The sequence below is a fragment of the Ascaphus truei genome, chromosome 12, assembly GCF_040206685.1.
Source record: "Ascaphus truei isolate aAscTru1 chromosome 12, aAscTru1.hap1, whole genome shotgun sequence".
NCBI classification, from domain to species: Eukaryota; Metazoa; Chordata; class Amphibia; order Anura; family Ascaphidae; genus Ascaphus; species Ascaphus truei.
Genome location: NC_134494.1, coordinates 51,509,451 through 51,534,920, shown reverse-complemented (window position 1 = coordinate 51,534,920; position 25,470 = coordinate 51,509,451). Strand labels below are relative to the sequence as shown.

General features: G+C 50.5%; 1 protein-coding gene across 2 annotated transcripts in view; it reads left to right on the top strand.

Moving 5' to 3' along the window:
• The window catches only part of OTOG (otogelin), a 214,438-nt gene that overhangs the window by 60,376 nt on the left and 128,592 nt on the right, over positions 1-25,470 (top strand). For both annotated transcript variants that reach the window (XM_075567700.1, XM_075567699.1), the window contains exons 7-12: positions 9,292-9,413; positions 10,328-10,533; positions 13,522-13,655; positions 14,118-14,224; positions 15,568-15,677; positions 24,800-24,925. In XM_075567700.1, coding sequence (XP_075423815.1) covers positions 9,292-9,413; positions 10,328-10,533; positions 13,522-13,655; positions 14,118-14,224; positions 15,568-15,677; positions 24,800-24,925 — 805 coding nt within the window. The remainder of the gene's footprint in view (positions 1-9,291; positions 9,414-10,327; positions 10,534-13,521; positions 13,656-14,117; positions 14,225-15,567; positions 15,678-24,799; positions 24,926-25,470) is intronic.

Here is a 25,470-nt window from a genome sequence, read left to right as displayed (position 1 = left end):
ACTTTTAAAGTCCCGGCACTCTCTTCCTCTCCGTCGTTTTGTGCTCTTGCTCTCTTGCTGGCCTCGCTCCTTTTGGGACTTTCGTCGTTTCTTCCGCTGCTCCTTGATTCGCCCCAGAGCCTTTATCTTGTGCCTGTGCTTTGGGTCTCTGTAAGAACTTTTCCGCTTCCTCTGCCGTGTTGAACACTCTTGGTCCTGCCTCCGTGAAGACTCTCAGCGTGGCAGGGTAGCTTTGTGTACATTTCTAGTTGCCCTTAAAGAGAACGCTGCACACCTTGCTGAATTCCCTCCTTTTATCTGAGACCGCTGCTGAATAGTCTTGGAATAACAGGATCCTATGTCCCTCAAATATTAGGCTGCCAGCACTTTTATATGCCCGTAGCAGGTTCGCTTGTTCTGCAAAATCTAAGACTCTGGCCATTACTGCCCTGGGTCTGTTTTCTTGCCCTGGTCTGATCTGACTTAGTCTGCGGGCCCTCTCCATCTTGACCTGGGGCTCCACCATGAGTAATTCCCAGTGTCTCTGGTAGGGTTGCCAGGTGGCTTGTCCAAAAATACTGGACACAATGGTGAAAGGTGCGACGCGCGCGAGAATCGTTGGTGGTGAAGAATGTTATTTATAAATGACCTGACTGTTATGTCATTTGTTCTAAATTTCATTCCAAGTTTTTACCAATTTGCACCAATTTATATTCTATTTCGTAAAATATCTGGGGAGGAGTCTTGGGAGGGAGCGCCCTTCCGAGGATTGTTTTAGGAAATAGAATATGAAATAGTGCAAATTGGTGCAAATTGGTGCATTCTGTGAGTGACATTTAGAACAAATAACGTAATGGTCAGATCATTTATAAATAACTGACCTGCAGTCATACTGTACATGGCGAGCAATACTGATCTTACTGCTGCTCCCACAAATTCCAAGATTGTTGCACCCCTCCTCATCATCTCTCCCCTTATCCTCTCACCCCTCCCCTCATCCTCTCTCATCCCCCCTCCCCTCATCCTCTCTCTCTCCCCCTTGTCCTCTCACCACCCTTGTCCTCTCACCCTCCCATCCCCCTTTGTCCTCTCACTCCCCCCCCCCCCTTCATGCTCCTTTCAAATTTAGACTTCAAAATCCAGCTTTAAATTGCATATTGCATCATGCCAGTGGATAAGTAACCTGCTCTGCCTTCTTGGGGATGATCTGTAAGTAAGGGTGCTGCAGAGATTGCAATGCTGCTGTGATGATCAGTAAGTAAGGGTGCTGCAGAGATTGCAATGCTGCTGTGATGATCTGTAAGTAAGGGTGCTGCAGAGATTGCAATGCTGCTGTGATGAGAGCTGAGATCTGTGAGTAAGAGTGCTGCAGAGATTGCAATGCTGCTGGGATGAGAGCTGAGATCTGTGAGTAAGGGTGCTGCAGAGATTGCAATGCTGCTGTGATGAGAGCTGGGTTATGGAGCCTTTCTGAGAATGTACAATGCTGGTTATTTTTAATAGATCTTGAAAATGGGAAAACTGTTAGTATAGTAAAAGAAAAGTAAGGGTGAGTGAGCTATTAAACAAAGTTCCCAGTACTGTATGTACTGTCTGTCACCACACACACACACTCACAAACAGATACACACACTGAGACACACACAGAGATAGACAGACACACACATATACAGACAGGACACAGATAGACAGACACACACTGAGACACACACAGGCAGGACACGGAGACATATACACACTCACACACTGAGACATACACACAATGTGTGGCACAATAAATTCATTTACCTTGAAATCCGTGGAGCGCTGGATCTCTCTTTTTTCCGCAGCCCCCTAGCAGCAGCAGCCCTACTCTATCCCATGTCCGGTATTACAGTAGCGGCAGCTTTTATTCTTACATTTGCCGGCGGCAGGCTGGGATCTACTCCAGCTTGCGCGCGGTCTAGACCGCACACCGCCGCGTGTTCCTCCGCGCACCCCCCTCCACCCCCGCGCATTTCTAACCCCCTTCCCGAACCCGGCTCCTGCTCTGCCCCTCTGCTTCCCCGCACCCCCGCTTACCTCACTTTACACTCCAGGGGTGTCGGGGAAGCCGGGCGCGTCACGTGACAGTGACGTCACAGTGACGCTGCGACAAGCCGCGTCACCACGTTTCCCGCACGCATCCTGCCGTGCGGGAAATGTGAGAATAAAGTCTGCCGCTGCTATATCTCTCACATTTTACCGGACAGGGGAAGCAGATACCGGCCTGTCCCGTTCCATACCGGACACCTGGCAACCCTATGTCTCTTGAGCAAAAGTCCATTCATTGTATTGCTTTCACAGACTCAGGGATCCCAATATTGCGCACATTATTTCTCTGTGTCTATTTTCCAGATCATCCATTTTTTCCTCTAGGGAGAGATTCTTCCTTCTTACAGTCTGCATTTCTAGTTGCAGTGCTGCAGAGTTCTCCTCCAGGTCACGCACTACATTTCTAGTTGCAGTGCTGCAGAGTTCTCCTCCAGGTCACGCACTGCATTTCTAGTTGCAGTGCTGCAGAGTTCCCCTCCTGGTCACTCACTGCATTTCTAGTTGCAGTGCTGCAGAGTTCCCTCCAGGTCACGCACTGCATTTCTAGTTGCAGTGCTGCAGAGTTCCCCTCCTGGTCACTCACTGCATTTCTAGTCGCAGTGCTGCAGAGTTCCCCTCCTGGTCACTCACTGCATTTCTAGTTGCAGTGCTGCAGAGTTCCCCTCCTGGTCACTCACTGCATTTCTAGTCGCAGTGCTGCAGAGTTTCCCTCCAGGTCACGCACTGCATTTCTAGTTGCAGTGCTGCAGAGTTTCCCTCCAGGTCACTCACTGCATTTCTAGTTGCAGTGCTGCAGAGTTCTCCTCCAGGTCACGCACTGCATTTCTAGTTGCAGTGCTGCAGAGTTCCCCTCCTGGTCACTCACTGCATTTCTAGTCGCAGTGCTGCAGAGTTTCCCTCCAGGTCACGCACTGCATTTCTAGTTGCAGTGCTGCAGAGTTCTCCTCCAGGTCACGCACTGCATTTCTAGTTGCAGTGCTGCATAGTTTCCCTCCCGGTCACTCACTGCATTTCTAGTTGCAGTGCTGCAGAGTTCCCCTCCTGGTCACTCACTGCATTTCTAGTTGCAGTGCTGCAGAGTTTCCCTCCAGGTCACTCACTGCATTTCTAGTCGCAGTGCTGCAGAGTTCTCCTCCAGGTCACACACTGCATTTCTAGTTGCAGTGCTGCAGAGTTCTCCTCCAGGTCACGCACTGGATTTCTAGTTGCAGTGCTGCAGAGTTCTCCTCCAGGTCACGCACTGCATTTCTAGTTGCAGTGCTGCAGAGTTTCCCTCCCGGTCACTCACTGCATTACTAGTCACAGTGCTGCAGAGTTCCCCTCCAGGTCACTCAATGCATTTCTAGTTGCAGTGCTGCAGAGATTCCCTCCAGGTCACTCACTGCATTTCTAGTTGCAGTGCTGCAGAGTTTCCTTCCAGGTCACTCACTGCATTTCTAGTTGCAGTGCTGCAGAGTTTCCCTCCAGGTCACGCACTGCATTTCTAGTTGCAGTGCTGCAGAGTTTCCCTCCAGGTCACTCACTGCATTTCTAGTCGCAGTGCTGCAGAGTTCTCCTCCAGGTCACACACTGCATTTCTAGTTGCAGTGCTGCAGGGTTTCCCTCCCGGTCACTCACTGCATTTCTAGTTGCAGTGCTGCAGAGTTTCCCTCCAGGTCACTCACTGCATTTCTAGTCACAGTGCTGCAGAGTTCTCCTCCAGGTCATGCACTGGATTTCTAGTTGCAGTGCTGCAGAGGTCTCCTCCAGGTCACGCACTGCATTTCTAGTTGCAGTGCTGCAGAGTTTCCCTCCCGGTCACTCACTGCATTACTAGTCGCAGTGCTGCAGAGTTCCCCTCCAGGTCACTCAATGCATTTCTAGTCGCAGTGCTGCAGAGATTCCCTCCAGGTCACTCACTGCATTTCTAGTTGCAGTGCTGCAGAGTTTCCCTCCAGGTCACGCACTGCATTTCTAGTTGCAGTGCTGCAGAGTTTCCCTCCAGGTCACTCACTGCATTTCTAGTTGCAGTGCTGCAGAGTTCCCACCAGGTCACTCACTGCATTTCTAGTTGCAGTGCTGCAGAGTTTCCCTCCAGGTCACTCACTGCACTTCTAGTTGCAGTGCTGCAGAGTTTCCCTCCAGGTCACGCACTGCATTTCTAGTCGCAGTGCTGCAGAGTTTCCCTCCAGGTCACTCACTGCATTTTTAGTGGCAGTGCTGCAGAGTTTCCCTCCAGGTCACTCACTGCATTTCTAGTTGCAGTGCTGCAGTGTTTCCCTCCCGGTCACTCACTGCATTACTAGTCACAGTGCTGCAGAGTTCCCCTCCAGGTCACTCAATGCATTTCTAGTTGCAGTGCTGCAGAGATTCCCTCCAGGTCACTCACTGCATTTCTAGTTGCAGTGCTGCAGAGTTTCCTTCCAGGTCACTCACTGCATTTCTAGTTGCAGTGCTGCAGAGTTTCCCTCCAGGTCACGCACTGCATTTCTAGTTGCAGTGCTGCAGAGTTCCCCTCCTGGTCACTCACTGCATTTCTAGTTGCAGTGCTGCAGAGTTTCCCTCCAGGTCACTCACTGCATTTCTAGTCGCAGTGCTGCAGAGTTCTCCTCCAGGTCACACACTGCATTTCTAGTTGCAGTGCTGCAGGGTTTCCCTCCCGGTCACTCACTGCATTTCTAGTTGCAGTGCTGCAGAGTTTCCCTCCAGGTCATGCACTGGATTTCTAGTTGCAGTGCTGCAGAGTTCTCCTCCAGGTCACGCACTGCATTTCTAGTTGCAGTGCTGCAGAGTTTCCCTCCCGGTCACTCACTGCATTACTAGTCGCAGTGCTGCAGAGTTCCCCTCCAGGTCACTCAATGCATTTCTAGTCGCAGTGCTGCAGAGATTCCCTCCAGGTCACTCACTCCATTTCTAGTTGCAGTGCTGCAGAGTTTCCTTCCAGGTCACTCACTGCATTTCTAGTTGCAGTGCTGCAGAGTTTCCCTCCAGGTCACGCACTGCATTTCTAGTTGCAGTGCTGCAGAGTTTCCCTCCAGGTCACTCACTGCATTTCTAGTTGCAGTGCTGCAGAGTTCCCACCAGGTCACTCACTGCATTTCTAGTTGCAGTGCTGCAGAGTTTCCCTCCAGGTCACTCACTGCACTTCTAGTTGCAGTGCTGCAGAGTTTCCCTCCAGGTCACGCACTGCATTTCTAGTCGCAGTGCTGCAGAGTTTCCCTCCAGGTCACTCACTGCATTTTTAGTGGCAGTGCTGCAGAGTTTCCCTCCAGGTCACTCACTGCATTTCTAGTTGCAGTGCTGCAGTGTTTCCCTCCAGGTCACTCACTGCATTTCTAGTCGCAGTGCTGCAGAGTTTCCCTCCAGGTCACTCACTGCATTTCTAGTCGCAGTGCTGCAGAGTTTCCATCCAGGTCACTCACTGCATTTCTAGTCGGAGTGCTGCAGAGTCCCCTCCAGGTCACTCACTGCATTTCTAGTTGTAGTGCTGCAGAGTTCCCTCCAGGTCACTCACTGCATTTCTAGTCGCAGTGCTGCAGAGTTCCCTCCAGGTCACTCACTGCATTTCTAGTCGCAGTGCTGCAGTTTCCCTCCCGGTCACTCACTGCATTTCTAGTCGCAGTGCTGCAGAGTTTCCCTCCAGGTCACTCACTGCATTTCTAGTCGCAGTGCTGCAGAGTTTCCCTCCAGGTCACGCACTGCATTTCTAGTTGCAGTGCTGCAGTTTTTCCCTCCAGGTCACTTGCTGTATTTTCAGCCTCCCCTATTCTGCTGCTCTGGGAGGGGAGTTCCCCTTTAAGATCCTCTATGGCTCTCTGCAGCTATTCAGAGGTTTTAGTCAGCGTTGGCGTGATTCCCCTCCCCGCAGCTCTGGCCACCTCACCATGCTCTCTCTGCTCCCTGTGTCCCTCACTCTCTTGTGGTCCACAGACATCCTGCTGACTCTCTGCATGCTGCTCCATGAGGTCAGCAGCCACCTTGGATGTTTCCTTTTCCTTCTCTGCCTTCTCAGGGCGTTGCTGATGCTTTGGAGGCATCCTGGATTTTTTTTGGAGAGATTTATTTCCATCCAGCTCACTTGGGACCCTTTCCCCTCTCCTTGCCTGTCACTTTTTGTCCAGGTTAGTGCTCTTTTGGCTGATAACTAGCTGGGTTTCTGCAGAGCTCCACACTCTGCTTTCACTTTGCCTAGCACCAAAACAGACCCCCCCCTTGATGTTTGGGGGGTTAATCTGACGTTAAAATGCGAAGGAGCTTCTCCTCTAGTTTTCCCTGCTCCTCTGGTGCCATTTTTTGTGTGTGTGCAGATTATTGCCTTTTTGGCTGCGATCTGGCGGATCCTTCACAGAGCTCAGCCTTCTGCTGCTGCTCTGTCTGCTGCCAGACCGGAAGACAAAATACTTTTTATTAAAGTCATTTTTAAGAAAAATGTGCTAACTGGATCTTACGCCCCCCCCTTGATCAGAGATTTTTTTGGACCATTGTACACGAAGGTTACATTATATAAGGTTACAGGAAAACTGGTATGACATGAATTTTCAAGTTGTTTTCCAGATCTCTTCACTGCATTTTTGAATTGATATTGCATTATCTTAGCAATTTATTTCCAAGTGCAGATCTTGCCTTACAAAGTGCCCCAGTTACATACCTTGCTAGTGCCCACACGGTAATGGAAAAGGTGGACGGAGAGGAGAGATTTGCCGGGAAAGTCATCTCAACTGCACCAATTTTATTTAATTGCAGTTAAATGTCTTTAATCATCAGATCCGATGCACAAGACATGTAGTCCTCAACAGAAATCACATTGTTATCTCCCAAAGAGGGGAAAAAGCAGCAAAGGAGATTATGAAGGCCAAATTAGTGAGGATGTCCTCCGTTAACTGATGCACCAAGTCATGTCACAGGTTCATCAAGTAATAATGCCTTTTTGTTGTTGTAAAGCAATGTAGTGGTTTTGCCATTACATCCGGATAGCGACAGGACAATGAAATGTAATAACACCAAACCAGAGCCAAATTGGACCCGGGTGAATTGCTAGAATGAAGCGGAGAATGATCAAGTGTCCCCAAAAATAATTGCTACAATGCTATCTACCGGTGGGTAACCTTGCAAATAAATAGCAGAAGATAACAGGGGTTGTGTATGTAGGGAAGCAATAGACCTTTGTGCAGTAACATGAACACCCTCTTATCACTGTGATGCTGTAGAGAAGTTTCACTGTTCCCAGGTCGAGTTCCGCGCCATTAAAATGCGTAGGATAAACATTTCCACCAGCTTGGGAAAGTGGCTGCACGCTCTATTGAATAAGGTCCTTCGTGAGGCATTTTACACATACATATCTTAGTGTAACGGGTATTCTGTATGGCCTGACCCCCCCAATCTCATATTAGCCCCTGTGGTCTAACCAGCCCCCATTACATGGTCGTGTCTGGTGGTGCACATGTTGGCAACAGGACTCCTGAGTCTCCCGCATGATGGTATTTGGGGATTGTCAACCCAGACAGGCAGCTGAGGTAGTGTGTGCGAGTCCTACCTATATCCAGTGCAGCGCCTCCACCTCATCAGGATCCCTGCATCCGCATGGGGATGGTTCTGATGAGGAACTCCTCTGTGGTGCCTTCCTCTGCAGAGTAATTCCAGACTCATACATGAGGGTATCTTTTATCAAGGACATCTTTATTGGGATGGTGGTATGGGCCAGCTGCCCCTCACAGCTAGCAGCTTAGCCGCTCATTCCTCTGCTGCACTCCATTAGGAAGGTTCCTTCTCCTCTAATAGAGTTGCTCTCCACCTCTCCTCTCAAAGAGATTCACCAGCTTCTCTGTCTCTCTGCTCAGAGCTGCACAGACTCACAGCTCTTGCATCAGACCACTGCAACACTGTTGCAGACCTCCACGTGCCTCTCACTGAACAGAGTCAAAACACCAACTGAACAGAACTGCTTTAGGAAGTGCTGTGCCTTATATAGACTCAGAAAGCAGCCACACCTCTTGTGTCACTAGCAGTGGACACAGAGCATGTTACCACTCCCCTTGTATACATATGACACCTCACCAGGGTGTGAGGGCAAACCTCCATGATTGTTACTGTCAACCCTGCATACTTACCAGGATTACTGCCAGTATGAAAGAGATATGTACACCAATTTTACACATGGCTACATAAGCATCAATTTATCCAAGTAGCTTGCACTTCTTTTGCCCCATGTGTGTTAGTTTGTGATCTAGTAGAGTGGCTATAGGAGGCGTTTCCAGAAATGTATTATACTGTACAAAATGCTGCATCTAAGCTTGTGCTTTTACACACGGAGGCGAGATCAGAGCAGCACATGAAAATTAGCAACGTTTGTCTATTATTTTTATAAAGCAATACTTCTGGGAATAAATTACAACTGTACACAATGTAAAGCAACAGGAGTGAGGAATTTGAAGGTGCAATATTAATGAACTGTGTATAAACAGTGATTATAAATATGCCTAGGCCTTCATGTACACTTACATACACAGATATGTATATACTGTATGCCCAACAATCATCATTTCTTCTCATATATTCACAGCATACATATTCCCATATTCACAGCATGCATATTCCCATACATATTCCCATACTCACAGCATCCATATTCCCATCCATATTCCCATACATATTCCCATCCATATTCCCATACATATTCCCATATTCACAGCATACATATTCCCATACATATTCCCATACATATTCCCATCCATATTCCCATGCTGCTTTGATTTGGCTGGAGGTGGAATTTTGTTTTCACATTACACACACACACAGAATTACAGGTACAACGTTTTTAGGTGATACAACAAACTAAGGCCGTGCCTATAGTGCCGTCGATGGCGACAGCAACACGATGGGTGACATCACCCGTCGCCACCGGCGACAGTTATATTTCGCCGGGCATCGTGGGTTTCCGGCCATTTGATTGGTTCAAGAGCCGTCAAATGAGACGACAGACCTCAAAAAATCAAATTTTGCCGGCTACCAGTTTTCGCTCCGTCGCATTGTCGCCGTCGCGCTTACTATAAGCGCACGTGGCGGCGGCAATGCATTTGTTTTCGGTCGCGTCGCCGTCACTATAAGCGCGGCCTAAGGGTGCGTGTTTTTTGCTAAATACAGAGCAAAATACAGCTTCCTAAACCTGCCTATGTTATGTAAAATTCTTTACTGTATATAACTTGAATAATGACAGTACGTTACGTAGGAACATTACTAGTGTTATTATTTATGTCATTGTAGGTACACAATGACCCACTCTGCAGCACTTTCCCCTACACCTGCGAACGGTCTGTTAGTTTGTATTTTGCTGGAGATGGAGAAATAATGCTCCAAAAACATGAAGTCCTCCACAATCAACTCAGGTACTTCTTTTGCACTCTTTCCTACAGTATGTAACCAAATTAGCTGGGTACTTTCTTAGGCAGCGGCTCCGCTGGCGCTGACCGCGCTCATGCTTGGGAGCGGTGATGTCACCAGCTCTTCAAGCATTGGCACCGGGTGTCCTAGCTATTTCGCAAGCACGCGCGGGGGGGGGAGGAGGAATTTGGGGGGCGTTGCAGGCAAGCTGAGCCCGCTTCAAAGTCTCTTTTTTCTGTTTATCTAAGCGCCAAGCATGGGTGAGCGTGTGTGCACGCATGCACCGCGTGAGCGGGGACGAGACAATTTCAATTGCCGAAACTAAACTCGGCAAGCAACGCGCGGTCAGCACGCTCAGCGCTAGCGTGGCCACAGCCTTAGACCAAGATCCACAAAGCTCTGTTAAGTGATAATGAGATTGCATGTCCACCAAAGTCTGGTAAGGTTAATGAAAGGACTTCACATGACGTTAGTTAAGTCATACTGTACCTAAACATGGTGGTAACTCACATATACCTCTCTCTCCCCTCAAAAAACCCTTCTTCAGGGTTTGTAATGGGAGAAAAGTTACGACATTCTTAACGTCATGTTAAACTGGTGCAGAACACCCTGACGGGTCAGCAAATCATTAGAAATAGAGGGCTGCAGGGCCTATACTCTATACTGTCAAATGTAACGCAACTAACCGTTCTAGAAACAAATTCCCCGTGTGCTTATTTTAATGTCCGTGCGCATAATCTTTATATCTGCAGCTTAAATATTATTTGATGTTTAAGAGCTTGCAATGGCTTTGGGGGAAATATGTGACACGTTCGTTTGCATACTTGCAATTATTTCTGCCTATAATGCACTTTGCAATAAAGCAAATATATATCTAAAAAAATAATAATATAAAAAAAATATTTATTTATCATTCTAGGGTACAACTGCCTTACACTGTTGGGAACCTGCAACTGCAGGAAATCGCTGGATACGTGATAATTAGACTGCAGTATGTGTTCACTTTGGCTTGGGATGGGATGTCTTCAGTTTATATTAAGATGGGTACAGACTATGTGGGGAAAACGCAAGGACTTTGCGGGAACAACAATGGAATTGTACAAGATGAGCTTTTGACTAGTTATGGTAAGTTACATTGTTAACAGGTGAAACATAAGCTATATCCCATGGCATGCGCTCTGTGTGATCTGCTTTAGGTAATTGTGAATTCAAAGTTGCAATACATAATCATTATTTTAAAAAACATACACATCGTTGATAGTACTATTTCCCCAAGCATTGTGTTTGCTTTCAGTGATTATTTATTTTTAAATACTCTAGTACTTCAGATTATATCAGTTGATGTTTTTTGGGTGAGGTGTAAAAATGGCTGTCCGTCTCTTTTAGGAAGTAATGCTGTTTTTTTTGTACTGGTTGTTTATATAAACCTCTAGGGCAGGGGTGCGCAAACTGGGGGGCGCGAGGGGGCGGGAGATTTTTCTGGGGGGGCGCAGGCAGTTGCAGAGGTTCTGCTCTCTTCCCCAAGGCATTTAAATTAAATGCCGGGGGATCGGGTGAGGCCTCTGCAACAATAAAACTTACCGGGATTCAGACGCTGTGACGTGTCTCCGTGGTAACGCAGCGTCAAATGAAGTTGCAGGGTCATGTGACATGACGTCACAGGCGTCAAATGACTCCGCGGGTCATGTGACCTGACGTCACATGACCCGGGAGCGTCATTTGACACAGGTAGGAGGGGGGAGCAGGCCAGACAGAGGGGCGCAGCAGTAAAAGTTTGCGCTCCCCTGCTCTGGGGGGCCTTCTTGAGGGAGATTTCACATCCAAATTGAAAATTGGCAATTCAAGGTTGATAAAATAAAAATTGTTGGTAGAATCAAGGTTTTGGAGACAGTACTGGAAATCCTTTTTCAATTTCCCCCTCCATTTTCCATAGGAAATAAAGGTTTCAACAATAGGGTCTAAAGCAAAAGTTCAACACTGCCATGTTTTCTCAGACGAGCAGAGTTCTGGAACTTTCCTTCTAATTCTGCCAGCTTCACATTCAGAGACTGAACTTACTGTATAGTGGTCAAATGATTAGTCAGTCATGTGAACACAGTTCAATTAATGTGGAAGTTACCCTTTTAGAGACATGCAATATAAAAGCTCGGGCTTATCCTGAATTGCATCCCAGGACCTAGGTTACTAAAACAATGGCGAATTTGTTTACAAATGGGAAGTTTTGCTCCTTTGTAAAGCACTAGCTGAAAGTATCCGGTGTTAATCTGGGGATTCTAAGAATCGAACCTTATCCCTCTTCCTCCTCTCACCCCCTTCTCTCTCCCCCTCATCTCTCTCCCTCCCCCTCATCTCTCTCCCTCCCCCTCATCTCTCTCCCTCCCATCACTTTCCTTTAATACCTTATGATGTCCCCAATTCTCTCCTTCTCCAGCATTCTTACTTTATCCTCGCCTGCCAACTGACTTCCTTTCTTCGTCTGCTTTCAGTGTAAGTGTGACGGGAGACGCGCTTAATAACACATTTATATTTCGTGGATCCTGATTGAGCAGAACAGGTTGAGCAAAATAAACTGAGATTTATTCCCTTGATAGGCAAACACACGACAACTGCAGAATAAACTTAATAATTGCACTTAAGGGTAGAGGAACAGAGAATAATGTCCAGAAAGGTGCAAAGCACCAGAAGATTGTCTTTTAAAATGTAGTCCTTTTGCAAATTGCCAAATAAATAGTCAGTCCAATCCTTCTGTGAATGTGCAAAGTCTTTTCTGGTTCTCTGGGGTTCGTTCTGGATCCCCAGGGCTAACGAAATCCTGAAGCAGGGCAAGTTTCCTTGTTGCGATGTTTTTAACCCCTTGCGTTCTGGAATCGTAGCCGCTGTACTTAGGTCTTATCCGCTTGAAGAAATCAGGTAGCAACAACAACAACAACAACAGCAACAACAACACAGGAATGAGGGGTACAGGCCTTTTTAAGGACAATGGCCTGTGAAGTGTTACATTAGCCTCATCCCATTGGCAAGGAATTATCTTCCTCCTATCAGAACCTGCCATGTCACATGGGCAAATCCTACAGCCAGCCCAGGTAACTCTGAGCATGCTCAGTAAGCAGCTTGGTAGCACTGCTAAGTAAAAAGGGGCCACTCATTTCTGGGGACGCAATGTCTGGAGTTTGGTCCCAAGGTGTGAAATATCTAGGATGAGTAACAGGATCTGCTACTCAGAAACATCCTGATTAAGTGACACTTTAAGAATCTGGGGTCTTTCATCCCCTAGACGCATCGGCATCTCCCAACCGGGGGCTCATATATGCATAACCTTTGTTCCTTAATGCATTACAAAGGCAGGCAGAAAAAAATAGCATCCTGCCGGTACATTTTAAAACTGCAACAGAAAGGCACTTTATCAAAAATATATGTTTCCCTTATGACAAAGTTATATTTTTAATATATGTGTTCTTGGGGTGTTACACTGAGGCTGCACACCAAAAATCAGGGTGCTGGCTCACTCCGTTCCTAAATTAGCAGTCTTAATGGAACGGCTCCTGTTATTCAGCACTGCAGGTAGTGACTAGCCTGCAAAAAGGGGACAGCAATGCATATAGGGGAAAATAATACATGGGAACAGCATATAAAATTAACCCCTTCATCCCCAATACGAAATAGGGGTAACCAGCCGAGCCCACTGCCTTTATTAATGCGCTGATTACCCCCATTTTCACCATTGTAAGCTTTATAGCTATCTGACTTTCCCTACCAGCCACCAGCCGATGTGCATTATGATGTTACCAGTATGATGTCACGTGCCAGATACATAGCCTACCAGGCACAACATCCAGTGGCTGACTTGTTTGTCAGAGAAATTGTAATAACTCAGAATTAAAAATAGAATGTATCCAGTTTCCAAACAGAGACAAAAACCAGACAGCAACTTTCCAAAATATATAGTAGATGTCAAAGCATTACATATATCTAAAAGGAATTGTACCTAAAAACCCTTGTGAAGCAAAGCAATGGTTTGGAAACCAGTGAAATGGCAAATAGCAAGAAGCTACCATCTGTAAAATGCACTAAATGCACATATCCAGTGAAATATAAATTGCATGTTTCCTGCAGGAAAACTGACAGAAGACATTGAAGAATTTGTAAATAGCTGGAGAGAGAACTCTCCCCATGAAGCGTCTATCCATGGAGACGTCTCTTCTCCGTACGAGCCACCATGTCTAAGGCAAAGCCAACATGCAAAACAGGTATAAAAACATTCAAATGTAATCTTATTGTAACCAGATCTTTGTCATCCTCGCAATTAATTATAACGTTTCTAGTTTATACAGTTTAGGGACCATGACATATTTGCTTGGACACTGTAAGTGTTCTATAATATACGCTGTACTATATTTCCTGCTGTTTGCTGCATGTATTTGCTTCTTTGTACAATGTCAATAGTAGAAAAACTTGCGCTTGTCTTGAACATTCAGTAAGCACATAATGAGAAGGTACAAGAAGGTCTGTCACTGGGAAGTGGGAATCCCAGAGCAGATACATACAGATACAACTTTCAGCATGCTACTGTATATACTGGCCACAATAATGTCAAAATATTTGTCATACACATATTTAGCTGGCTCTATTCCAGTATGTAAATCACAATACTGTATGTGATGCACGTGAATTAAATGCATCAGGAATATAATGTTCCCATCTCTCCCTAGATGGCGCGTTCTTTGTGTGATACGCTACTGCAATCTCCATTTCAAGGTTGCCATGAGTCCGTGAGTCCCTTTCTTTTCATGGCCGGCTGTGCAAATGACCTGTGCATGTAAGTAAGCTGTTAATAATATAGATATTGTTCTTCGCCACAGGGGGGCAGGTGTTAACCTGCTGGTCTTCCAAGTGGGAGGATGATGTTTGATTCTAGACAGAGGGCTAGACTCTTGTGACCTGGGGGACCTCAATCTCTCTGCCTGGGCTGCAGGTTACACAAAATACTGTATATTGTATGCCATTCAGAGGAGGAATTCATTTCTCATACAGCTCCGTGTAAGCCATCAGTGCCATATTGGCATTTATACAGTAATTATATGATTGAGTTATAATGATGGATTGCACAGTTAATAATAAACAGTAAACATCCCATGAAATACATAGATAATTGTACATTAGTGCTCTTGAGAGGAGAGATACACCATACAGTAGGTCTAGTTTATCCCACGTCCCATTTTACACCGTCAGCGGCATATAAGAATCTATAAACAAAAATGATATATTACAGAGTTCTAATAAAACGTGAACAGCCCATGATGTGTACAGATAATTGTAAATTAGTACTTAACTCAGGGATTCTCAAGTCAGGCCCCCCACCCCCACTCCATCCCATCCCCCAACAGGTAAGCTGTTCAGGATATCCCTGCACTGGTGGCTTAATCAGTCCCTGCTTCAGCACAGGTGGCTCAATCAGTGGCTCAGTCTTCGACTGATTGAGCCACCTGTGCTGAAGCAGGGATATCCTGAAAACCTGACCTGTTGGGGGGGTCTTAAGGACTGGAGTTGAGAATTACAACAGTGAAATTAACTACAGTGAGATTGTTATAGTCAGTTCTATAATTAACATATTGCCAAGTCTCAACCATTGTATTATAATATATTGAGGAAAAGCTACAGACAAAATAGACCATTTAAAAAAATGTATTATTATTAAATACGTAACCTCTATTTTACTCTGCTTCAGTTGGGTACATACAGCATGTTTCTTGGGTCTGTGAAACGTAGAAACTTGTCTCTACTGATATAGGGAATTATTCTCAATGCAAACAATAAAACTAGAAAGAACACCAAATTCATGTATTTGCAGACATGATGTTAACCACTTTGCTGCAATGCGTCCCTAGCCCCTTGTTAATTTACAAATATATGTCTTTATTGTGGAAGGTAACGTTACAACCCCCCACCCACCCTACCCACCATCACCTGAACATTAACATTAACATGCAACAATGTAAAGCAGTCCTAGTATTACAGTAACACTTCCTGCTGTCCCTTCTTGAGCAATTTCTAACAAGGGACAGAGAAGTACTGTAAAAAAACAACAGCATTGTGGAATAACACTTCTGATCGCTGTATTTTAACCCAGTTCATTACGTTCATGCTGGTTCTCTTTATAAGGTCAGAGGGCGATAATGCAACATGGTGTCGAGCTTTGGCTGAATATGCACGGGCCTGTGCACACGCCGGAAACCCCCTCCATGGGTGGAGGATGATGTTTAAACAGTGTGGTATGTAGCTAATAAATACAAATCTATTAAACGGTAACAAGATAAAGCAGCAGTGCTAATGTACCTACTTCAGGTAACACAAGTTCAAATGTATCGGTCACGTTGGCCAATAGGAAGCCGCGACGCGGGACATTTAAACTTGCAGGAGTTCCCGGCAACCTTCGGAGGGCTGTATCTGCAGAAGCAGGGGGATCCCGGAGCTGACATGATTGGGGTTCAGCTGTGGAGACCCCCTGCTTCAATACCTATGTAAAAGAATGAATGAAAAGAACATGAATTGCTCCTGTAAGAGCTGTGCGGGGAGACACAGTGTCTGCTTCTCTCTGTGCGCAGCTCTGTGCGGGGAGACAGTGTCTGCTTCTCTCTGTGTGCGCAGCTCTGTGCGGGGAGACAGTGTCTGCTTCTCTCTGTGCGCAGCTCTGTGCGGGGAGACACAGTGTCTGCTTCTCTCTGTGCGCAGCTCTGTGCGGGGAGACAGTGTCTGCTTCTCTCTGTGCGCAGCTCTGTGCGGGGAGACACAGTGTCTGCTTCTCTCTGTGCGCAGCTCTGTGCGGGGAGACACAGTGTCTGCTTCTCTCTGTGCGCAGCTCTGTGCGGGGAGACAGTGTCTGCTTCTCTCTGTGCGCAGCTCTGTGCGGGGAGACACAGTGTCTGCTTCTCTCTGTGCGCAGCTCTGTGCGGGGAGACACAGTGTCTGCTTCTCTCTGTGCGCAGCTCTGTGCGGGGAGACAGTGTCTGCTTCTCTCTGTGCGCAGCTCTGTGCGGGGAGACACAGTGTCTGCTTCTCTCTGTGCGCAGCTCTGTGCGGGGAGACACAGTGTCTGCTTCTCTCTGTGCGCAGCTCTGTGCGGGGAGACAGTGTCTGCTTCTCTCTGTGCGCAGCTCTGTGCGGGGAGACACAGTGTCTGCTTCTCTCTGTGCGCAGCTCTGTGCGGGGAGACACAGTGTCTGCTTCTCTCTGTGCGCAGCTCTGTGCGGGGAGACAGTGTCTGCTTCTCTCTGTGTGCAGCTCTGTGCGGGGAGACAGTGTCTGCTTCTCTCTGTGCGCAGCTCTGTGCGGGGAGACACAGTGTCTGCTTCTCTCTGTGCGCAGCTCTGTGCGGGGAGACACAGTGTCTGCTTCTCTCTGTGCGCAGCTCTGTGCGGGGAGACACAGTGTCTGCTTCTCTCTGTGCGGGGAGACACAGTGTCTGCTTCTCTGTGTGCGGGGAGACACAGTGTCTGCTTCTCTCTGTGCGCAGCTCTGTGCGGGGAGACACAGTGTCTGCTTCTCTCTGTGCGCAGCTCTGTGCGGGGAGAGAGTGTCTGCTTCTCTCTGTGCGCAGCTCTGTGCGGGGAGACACAGTGTCTGCTTCTCTGTGTGCGCAGCTCTGTGCGGGGAGACACAGTGTCTGCTTCTCTCTGTGCGGGGAGACACAGTGTCTGCTTCTCTGTGTGCGGGGAGACACAGTGTCTGCTTCTCTCTGTGCGCAGCTCTGTGCGGGGAGACACAGTGTCTGCTTCTCTCTGTGCGCAGCTCTGTGCGGGGAGACACAGTGTCTGCTTCTCTGTGTGCGCAGCTCTGTGCGGGGAGACACAGTGTCTGCTTCTCTCTGTGCGGGGAGACACAGTGTCTGCTTCTCTCTGTGCGGGGACACAGTGTCTGCTTCTCTCTGTGCGCAGCTCTGTGCGGGGAGACACAGTGTCTGCTTCTCTCTGTGCGCAGCTCTGTGCGGGGAGACACAGTGTCTGCTTCTCTCTGTGCGCAGCTCTGTGCGGGGAGACAGTGTCTGCTTCTCTCTGTGCGGGGAGACACAGTGTCTGCTTCTCTTTGTGCGGGGAGACACAGTGTCTGCTTCTCTCTGTGCGGGGAGACACAGTGTCTGCTTCTCTCTGTGTGCAGCTCTGTGCGGGGAGACACAGTGTCTGCTTCTCTCTGTGCGCAGCTCTGTGCGGGGAGACACAGTGTCTGCTTCTCTCTGTGCGCAGCTCTGTGCGGGGAGACACAGTGTCTGCTTCTCTCTGTGCGCAGCTCTGTGCGGGGAGACAGTGTCTGCTTCTCTCTGTGCGCAGCTCTGTGCGGGGAGACACAGTGTCTGCTTCTCTCTGTGCGGGGAGACACAGTGTCTGCTTCTCTCTGTGCGCAGCTCTGTGCGGGGACACAGTGTCTGCTTCTCTCTGTGCGCAGCTCTGTGCGGGGAGACACAGTGTCTGCTTCTCTCTGTGCGGGGAGACACAGTGTCTGCTTCTCTCTGTGCGCAGCTCTGTGCGGGGAGACACAGTGTCTGCTTCTCTCTGTGCGCAGCTCTGTGCAGGGAGACAGTGTCTGCTTCTCTCTGTGCGCAGCTCTCTGCGGGGAGACACAGTGTCTGCTTCTCTCTGTGCGCAGCTCACTGCGGGGAGACACAGTGTCTGCTTCTCTCTGTGCGCAGCTCTGTGAGGGGAGACACAGTGTCTGCTTCTCTCTGTGCGCAGCTCTGTGCGGGGAGACACAGTGTCTGCTTCTCTCTGTGCGCAGCTCTGTGCGGGGAGACAGTGTCTGCTTCTCTCTGTGCGCAGCTCTGTGCGGGGAGACACAGTGTCTGCTTCTCTCTGTGCGCAGCTCTGTGAGGGGAGACACAGTGTCTGCTTCTCTCTGTGCGCAGCTCTGTGCGGGGAGACACAGTGTCTGCTTCTCTCTGTGCGCAGCTCTGTGCGGGGAGACACAGTGTCTGCTTCTCTCTGTGCGGGGAGACAGTGTCTGCTTCTCTATGTGCGCAGCTCTGTGCGGGGAGACAGTGTCTGCTTCTCTCTGTGCGCAGCTCTGTGCGGGGAGACACAGTGTCTGCTTCTCTCTGTGCGCAGCTCTGTGCGGGGAGACACAGTGTCTGCTTCTCTCTGTGCGCAGCTCTGTGTGGGGAGACACAGTGTCTGCTTCTCTCTGTGCGCAGCTCTGTGCGGGGAGAGAGTGTCTGCTTCTCTCTGTGCGCAGCTCTGTGCGGGGAGACACAGTGTCTGCTTCTCTCTGTGCGCAGCTCTGTGCGGGGAGACACCGTGTCTGCTTCTCTCTGTGCGGGGAGACACAGTGTCTGCTTCTCTCTGTGCGCAGCTCTGTGCGGGGAGACACAGTGTCTGCTTCTCTCTGTGCGCAGCTCTGTGCGGGGAGACACAGTGTCTGCTTCTCTCTGTGCACAGCTCTGTGCGGGGAGAGAGTGTCTGCTTCTCTCTGTGCGCAGCTCTGTGAGGGGAGACACAGTGTCTGCTTCTCTCTGTGCGCAATTCTGTGCGGGGAGACACAGTGTCTGCTTCTCTCTGTGCGCAGCTCTGTGCGGGGAGACACAGTGTCTGCTTCTCTCTGTGCGCAGCTCTGTGCGGGGAGACACAGTGTCTGCTTCTCTCTGTGCGCAGCTCTGTGCGGGGAGACACAGTGTCTGCTTCTCTCTGTGCGCAGCTCTGTGCGGGGAGAGAGTGTCTGCTTCTCTCTGTGCGCAGCTCTGTGCGGGGAGAGAGTGTCTGCTTCTCTCTGTGCGCAGCTCTGTGCGGGGAGAGAGTGTCTGCTTCTCTCTGTGCGGGGAGACAGTGTCTGCTTCTCTCTGTGCGCAGCTCTGTGCGGGGAGACACAGTGTCTGCTTCTCTCTGTGCGCAGCTCTGTGCGGGGAGACACAGTGTCTGCTTCTCTCTGTGCGCAGCTCTGTGCGGGGAGACACAGTGTCTGCTTCTCTCTGTGCGCAGCTCTGTGCGGGGAGAGAGTGTCTGCTTCTCTCTGTGCGCAGCTCTGTGAGGGGAGACACAGTGTCTGCTTCTCTCTGTGCGCAGCTCTGTGCGGGGAGGCAGTGTCTGCTTCTCTCTGTGCGCAGCTCTCTGCGGGGAGACACAGTGTCTGCTTCTCTCTGTGCGCAGCTCTGTGCGGGGAGACACAGTGTCTGCTTCTCTCTGTGCGCAGCTCTGTGCGGGGAGGCAGTGTCTGCTTCTCTCTGTGCGGGGAGACACAGTGTCTGCTTCTCTCTGTGCGCAGCTCTGTACGGGGAGACACAGTGTCTGCTTCTCTCTGTGCGCAGCTCTGTGCGGGGAGACACAGTGTCTGCTTCTCTCTGTGCGGGGAGACAGTGTCTGCTTCTCTCTGTGCGCAGCTCTCTGCGGGGAGACACAGTGTCTGCTTCTGTCTGTGCGCAGCTCTGTGAGGGGAGACACAGTATCTGCTTCTCTCTGTGCGCAGCTCTGTGCGGGGAGACAGTGTCTGCTTCTCTCTGTGCGCAGCTCTGTGCGGGGAGACAGTGTCTGCTTCTCTCTGTGCGCAGCTCTGTGCGGGGAGACACAGTGTCTGCTTCTCTCTGTGCGCAGCTCTGTGCGGGGAGACACAGTGTCTGCTTCTCTCTGTGCGCAGCTCTGTGCGGGGAGACACAGTGTCTGCTTCTCTCTGTGCGCAGCTCTGTGCGGGGAGACAGTGTCTGGTTCTCTCTGTGCAGGGTGACAGTGTCTGCTTCTCTCTGTGCGCAGCTCTGTGCGGGGAGACAGTGTCTGCTTCTCTCTGTGCGGGGAGACAGTGTCTGCTTCTCTCTGTGCGCAGCTCTGTCCGGGGAGACACAGTGTCTGCTTCTCTCTGTGCGGGGAGACAGTGTCGGCTTCTCTCTGTGCGCAGCTCTGTGCGGGGAGACACAGTGTCTGCTTCTCTCTGTGCGCAGCTCTGTGTGGGGAGACACAGTGTCTGCTTCTCTCTGTGGGAGACAGTGTCTGCTTCTCTCTGTGCGCAGCTCTGTGCGGGGAGACACAGTGTCTGCTTCTCTCTGTGCGCAGCTCTGTGCGGGGAGACACAGTGTCTTCTTCTCTCTGTGCGCAGCTCTGTGCGGGGAGACACAGTGTCTGCTTCTCTCTGTGCGCAGCTCTGTGCGGGGAGACAGTGTCTGCTTCTCTCTGTGCGCAGCTCTGTGCGGGGAGACACAGTGTCTGCTTCTCTCTGTGCGCAGCTCTGTGCGGGGAGAGAGTGTCTGCTTCTCTCTGTGCGCAGCTCTGTGAGGGGAGACACAGTGTCTGCTTCTCTCTGTGCGCAGCTCTGTGCGGGGAGACACAGTGTCTGCTTCTCTCTGTGCGCAGCTCTGTGCGGGGAGACACAGTGTCTGCTTCTCTCTGTGCGCAGCTCTGTGCGGGGAGAGAGTGTCTGCTTCTCTCTGTGCGCAGCTCTGTGCGGGGAGACACAGTGTCTGCTTCTCTGTGTGCGCAGCTCTGTGCAGGGAGACACAGTGTCTGCTTCTCTCTGTGCGCAGCTCTGTGCAGGGAGACACAGTGTCTGCTTCTCTCTGTGTGCAGCTCTGTGCGGGGAGACACAGTGTCTGCTTCTCTCTGTGCGCAGCTCTGTGCGGGGAGACACAGTGTCTGCTTCTCTCTGTGCGCAGCTCTGTGCGGGGAGACACAGTGTCTGCTTCTCTCTGTGCGGGGAGACACAGTGTCTGCTTCTCTCTGTGCGCAGCTCTGTGCGGGGAGAGAGTGTCTGCTTCTCTCTGTGCGCAGCTCTGTGAGGGGAGACACAGTGTCTGCTTCTCTCTGTGCGCAGCTCTGTGCGGGGAGGCACAGTGTCTGCTTCTCTCTGTGCGCAGCTCTCTGCGGGGAGACACAGTGTCTGCTTCTCTCTGTGCGCAGCTCTGTGCGGGGAGACACAGTGTCTGCTTCTCTCTGTGCGCAGCTCTGTGCGGGGAGACACAGTGTCTGCTTCTCTCTGTGCGCAGCTCTGTGCGGGGAGACACAGTGTCTGCTTCTCTCTGTGCGCAGCTCTGTGCGGGGAGACACAGTGTCTGCTTCTCTCTGTGCGCAGCTCTGTGCGGGGAGACAGTGTCTGCTTCTCTCTGTGCGGGGAGACAGTGTCTGCTTCTCTCTGTGCGGGGAGACACAGTGTCTGCTTCTCTGTGCGCAGCTCTGTGCGGGGGGACAGTGTCTTCTTCTCTCTGTGCGCAGCTCTGTCCGGGGAGACACAGTGTCTGCTTCTCTCTGTGCGCAGCTCTGTCCGGGGAGACACAGTGTCTGCTTCTCTCTGTGCGGGGAGACAGTGTCTGCTTCTCTCTGTGCGCAGCTCTGTGCGGGGAGACACAGTGTCTGCTTCTCTGTGTGCGCAGCTCTGTGCGGGGAGACACAGTGTCTGCTTCTCTCTGTGCGCAGCTCTGTGCGGGGAGACAGTGTCTGCTTCTCTCTGTGCGCAGCTCTGTGCGGGGAGACACAGTGTCTGCTTCTCTCTGTGCGCAGCTCTGTGCGGGGAGACACAGTGTCTGCTTCTCTCTGTGCGCAGCTCTGTGCGGGGAGACACAGTGTCTGCTTCTCTCTGTGCGCAGCTCTGTGCGGGGAGACAGTGTCTGCTTCTCTCTGTGCGGGGAGACAGTGTCTGCTTCTCTCTGTGCGCAGCTCTGTGCGGGGAGACACAGTGTCTGCTTCTCTCTGTGCGCAGCTCTGTGCGGGGAGACACAGTGTCTGCTTCTCTCTGTGCGCAGCTCTGTGCGGGGAGACACAGTGTCTGCTTCTCTGTGTGCGCAGCTCTGTGCGGGGAGACACAGTGTCTGCTTCTCTCTGTGCGGGGAGACAGTGTCTGCTTCTCTCTGTGCGCAGCTCTGTGCGGGGAGACACAGTGTCTGCTTCTCTGTGTGCGCAGCTCTGTGCGGGGAGACACAGTGTCTGCTTCTCTCTGTGCGCAGCTCTGTGCGGGGAGACACAGTGTCTGCTTCTCTCTGTGCGCAGCTCTGTGCGGGGAGACACAGTGTCTGCTTCTCTGTGTGCGCAGCTCTGTGCGGGGAGACAGTGTCTGCTTCTCTCTGTGCGCAGCTCTGTGCGGGGAGACAGTGTCTGCTTCTCTCTGTGCGCAGCTCTGTGTGGGGAGACACAGTGTCTGCTTCTCTGTGTGCGCAGCTCTGTGCGGGGAGACACAGTGTCTGCTTCTCTGTGTGCGCAGCTCTGTGCGTGGAGACAGTGTCTGCTTCTCTCTGTGCGCAGCTCTGTGTGGGGAGACACAGTGTCTGCTTCTCTGTGTGCGCAGCTCTCTGCGGGGAGACACAGTGTCTGCTTCTCTCTGTGCGCAGCTCTGTGCGGGGAGAGAGTGTCTGCTTCTCTCTGTGCGCAGCTCTGTGCGGGGAGACACAGTGTCTGCTTCTCTGTGTGCGCAGCTCTGTGCGGGGAGACACAGTGTCTGCTTCTCTCTGTGGGAGACAGTGTCTGCTTCTCTCTGTGCGCAGCTCTGTGCGGGGAGACACAGTGTCTGCTTCTCTCTGTGCGCAGCTCTGTGCGGGGAGACACAGTGTCTGCTTCTCTCTGTGCGCAGCTCTGTGCAGGGAGACACAGTGTCTGCTTCTCTCTGTGCGCAGCTCTGTGCGGGGAGACAGTGTCTGCTTCTCTCTGTGCGCAGCTCTGTGCGGGGAGAGAGTGTCTGCTTCTCTCTGTGCGCAGCTCTGTGCGGGGAGACACAGTGTCTGCTTCTCTGTGTGCGCAGCTCTGTGCGGGGAGACACAGTGTCTGCTTCTCTCTGTGCGCAGCTCTGTGCGGGGAGACACAGTGTCTGCTTCTCTCTGTGCGGGGAGACACAGTGTCTGCTTCTCTCTGTGCGCAGCTCTGTGCGGGGAGACACAGTGTCTGCTTCTCTCTGTGCGCAGCTCTGTGCGGGGAGACACAGTGTCTGCTTCTCTCTGTGCGCAGCTCTGTGCGGGGAGACACAGTGTCTGCTTCTCTCTGTGCGCAGCTCTGTGCGGGGAGACAGTGTCTGCTTCTCTCTGTGCGCAGCTCTGTGCGGGGAGACACTGTGTCTGCTTCTCTCTGTGCGCAGCTCTGTGCGGGGAGACACAGTGTCTGCTTCTCTCTGTGCGCAGCTCTGTGCGGGGAGACACAGTGTCTGCTTCTCTCTGTGCGCAGCTCTGTGCGGGGAGGCACAGTGTCTGCTTCTCTCTGTGCGCAGCTCTGTGCGGGGAGACACAGTGTCTGCTTCTCTCTGTGCGGGGAGACACAGTGTCTGCTTCTCTCTGTGCGCAGCTCTGTGCGGTGAGACAGTGTCTGCTTCTCTCTGTGCGCAGCTCTGTGCGGGGAGACACAGTGTCTGCTTCTCTCTGTGTGCGCAGCTCTGTGCGGGGAGACACAGTGTCTGCTTCTCTCTGTGCGCAGCTCTGTGCGGGGAGACACAGTGTCTGCTTCTCTCTGTGCGCAGCTCTGTGCGGGGAGACACAGTGTCTGCTTCTCTCTGCGCAGCTCTGTGCGGGGAGACAGTGTCTGCTTCTCTCTGTGCGCAGCTCTGTGCAGGGTGACACAGTGTCTGCTTCTCTCTGTGCGCAGCTCTGTGCGGGGAGACACAGTGTCTGCTTCTCTGTGTGCGGGGAGACAGTGTCTGCTTCTCTCTGTGCGCAGCTCTGTGCGGGGAGACACAGTGTCTGCTTCTCTCTGTGCGCAGCTCTGTGCAGGGTGACACAGTGTCTGCTTCTCTCTGTGCGCAGCTCTGTGCGGGGAGGCAGTGTCTGCTTCTCTCTGTGCGGGGAGACACAGTGTCTGCTTCTCTCTGTGCGCAGCTCTGGGCGGGGAGACAGTGTCTGCTTCTCTCTGTGCGCAGCTCTGTGCGGGGAGGCAGTGTTTGCTTCTCTCTGTGCGGGGAGACAGTGTCTGCTTCTCTCTGTGCGAGGAGACAGTGTCTGCTTCTCTCTGTGCGCAGCTCTTACAGGCTGGCTGGCCCGGTAGGATTAATGCTTTAGGGTCCCGCTTTAATCCTTCCAGGCCGCAAAATGTACTGTTTTCGAGACCCACAGACGGGCCGCGTATTTTGGCTTGTTGGTTCGCGGCCCTGAAATCAGTAAGTCTGGACACATCTGCATACTCAAGACAGAATTATTTACAACACTCTGCTTCCCATGCAAAGTTTTCATCTTCTTCCTCTTGCTTGAAACCCCATTGAACAGGTCACTGTGACAAAATGTCTTAACTAATGAGTAATTCCTCATTCTTCTTCCCGCTTGGTGATCATTATCGATTATATTGTAGACGCTCTGCAGAGGTTGCCCATTTACAAGTAATATACCACCTGCTCAGTTAAAGTTGTGACCACCCATGGCTTTTGTATGTTACTGATTGATATACAGTAGCGTGACAAAACATGACGCACTTCATGTTTTGCTTACATCATTGCGTGTGTTTAAGTTGGAATTTTTCCTGTACAGATATCCAATGTGACAAAGATTTGGTCTACAATGAGTGTGTTGACTGTTGCCCGACATCTTGTCATCAAAAGAAACCATGTATTGATAGTGAAATATCGTGTGTGGATGGGTGCTACTGTCCCGAAGGTACTTTTCATTTCTCCATGGTCTTTGTAGTTCTGTTGTTTTTACTATTTTCTTCTGATAACTCATTTGCTTCTCTGTCTTTAGTTGCTAAATATGGTACAATGTATGTGTGTATGTATACATTTATGTATATACAGTAGCGCCATCTATGTACATAGCGCTTCACAGCAGTAATACACGTGACACAATAATATAACACATAATGGGAATAAGCGCTTCAGACATAAAAGTAACATCAGGAAGAGGAGTCCCTGTCCCTAAGAGCTTACAATCTAAGTGGTAAGTAGGAAGAACGTAGAGACAGTAGGAGAGTGTTCTGGTGAGTTATTTTGCAAGGGATCAAGGTTGATGTATGAGGTGTATAGTATTAGCCACGGAGCTACATATATGCTTCATTAAGGAGGTGAGTTTTAAGATGGGTCTTAAAGGTGGATAGAGAGGGTGCTAGTCGGGTATTGAGGGGAAGGGCATTCCAGAGGTGTGGGGCAGTCAGTGAGAGGTGTAGGCAGGAGAGGGCTTTAGATAAAAAAAGGGGTAGAGAGAAG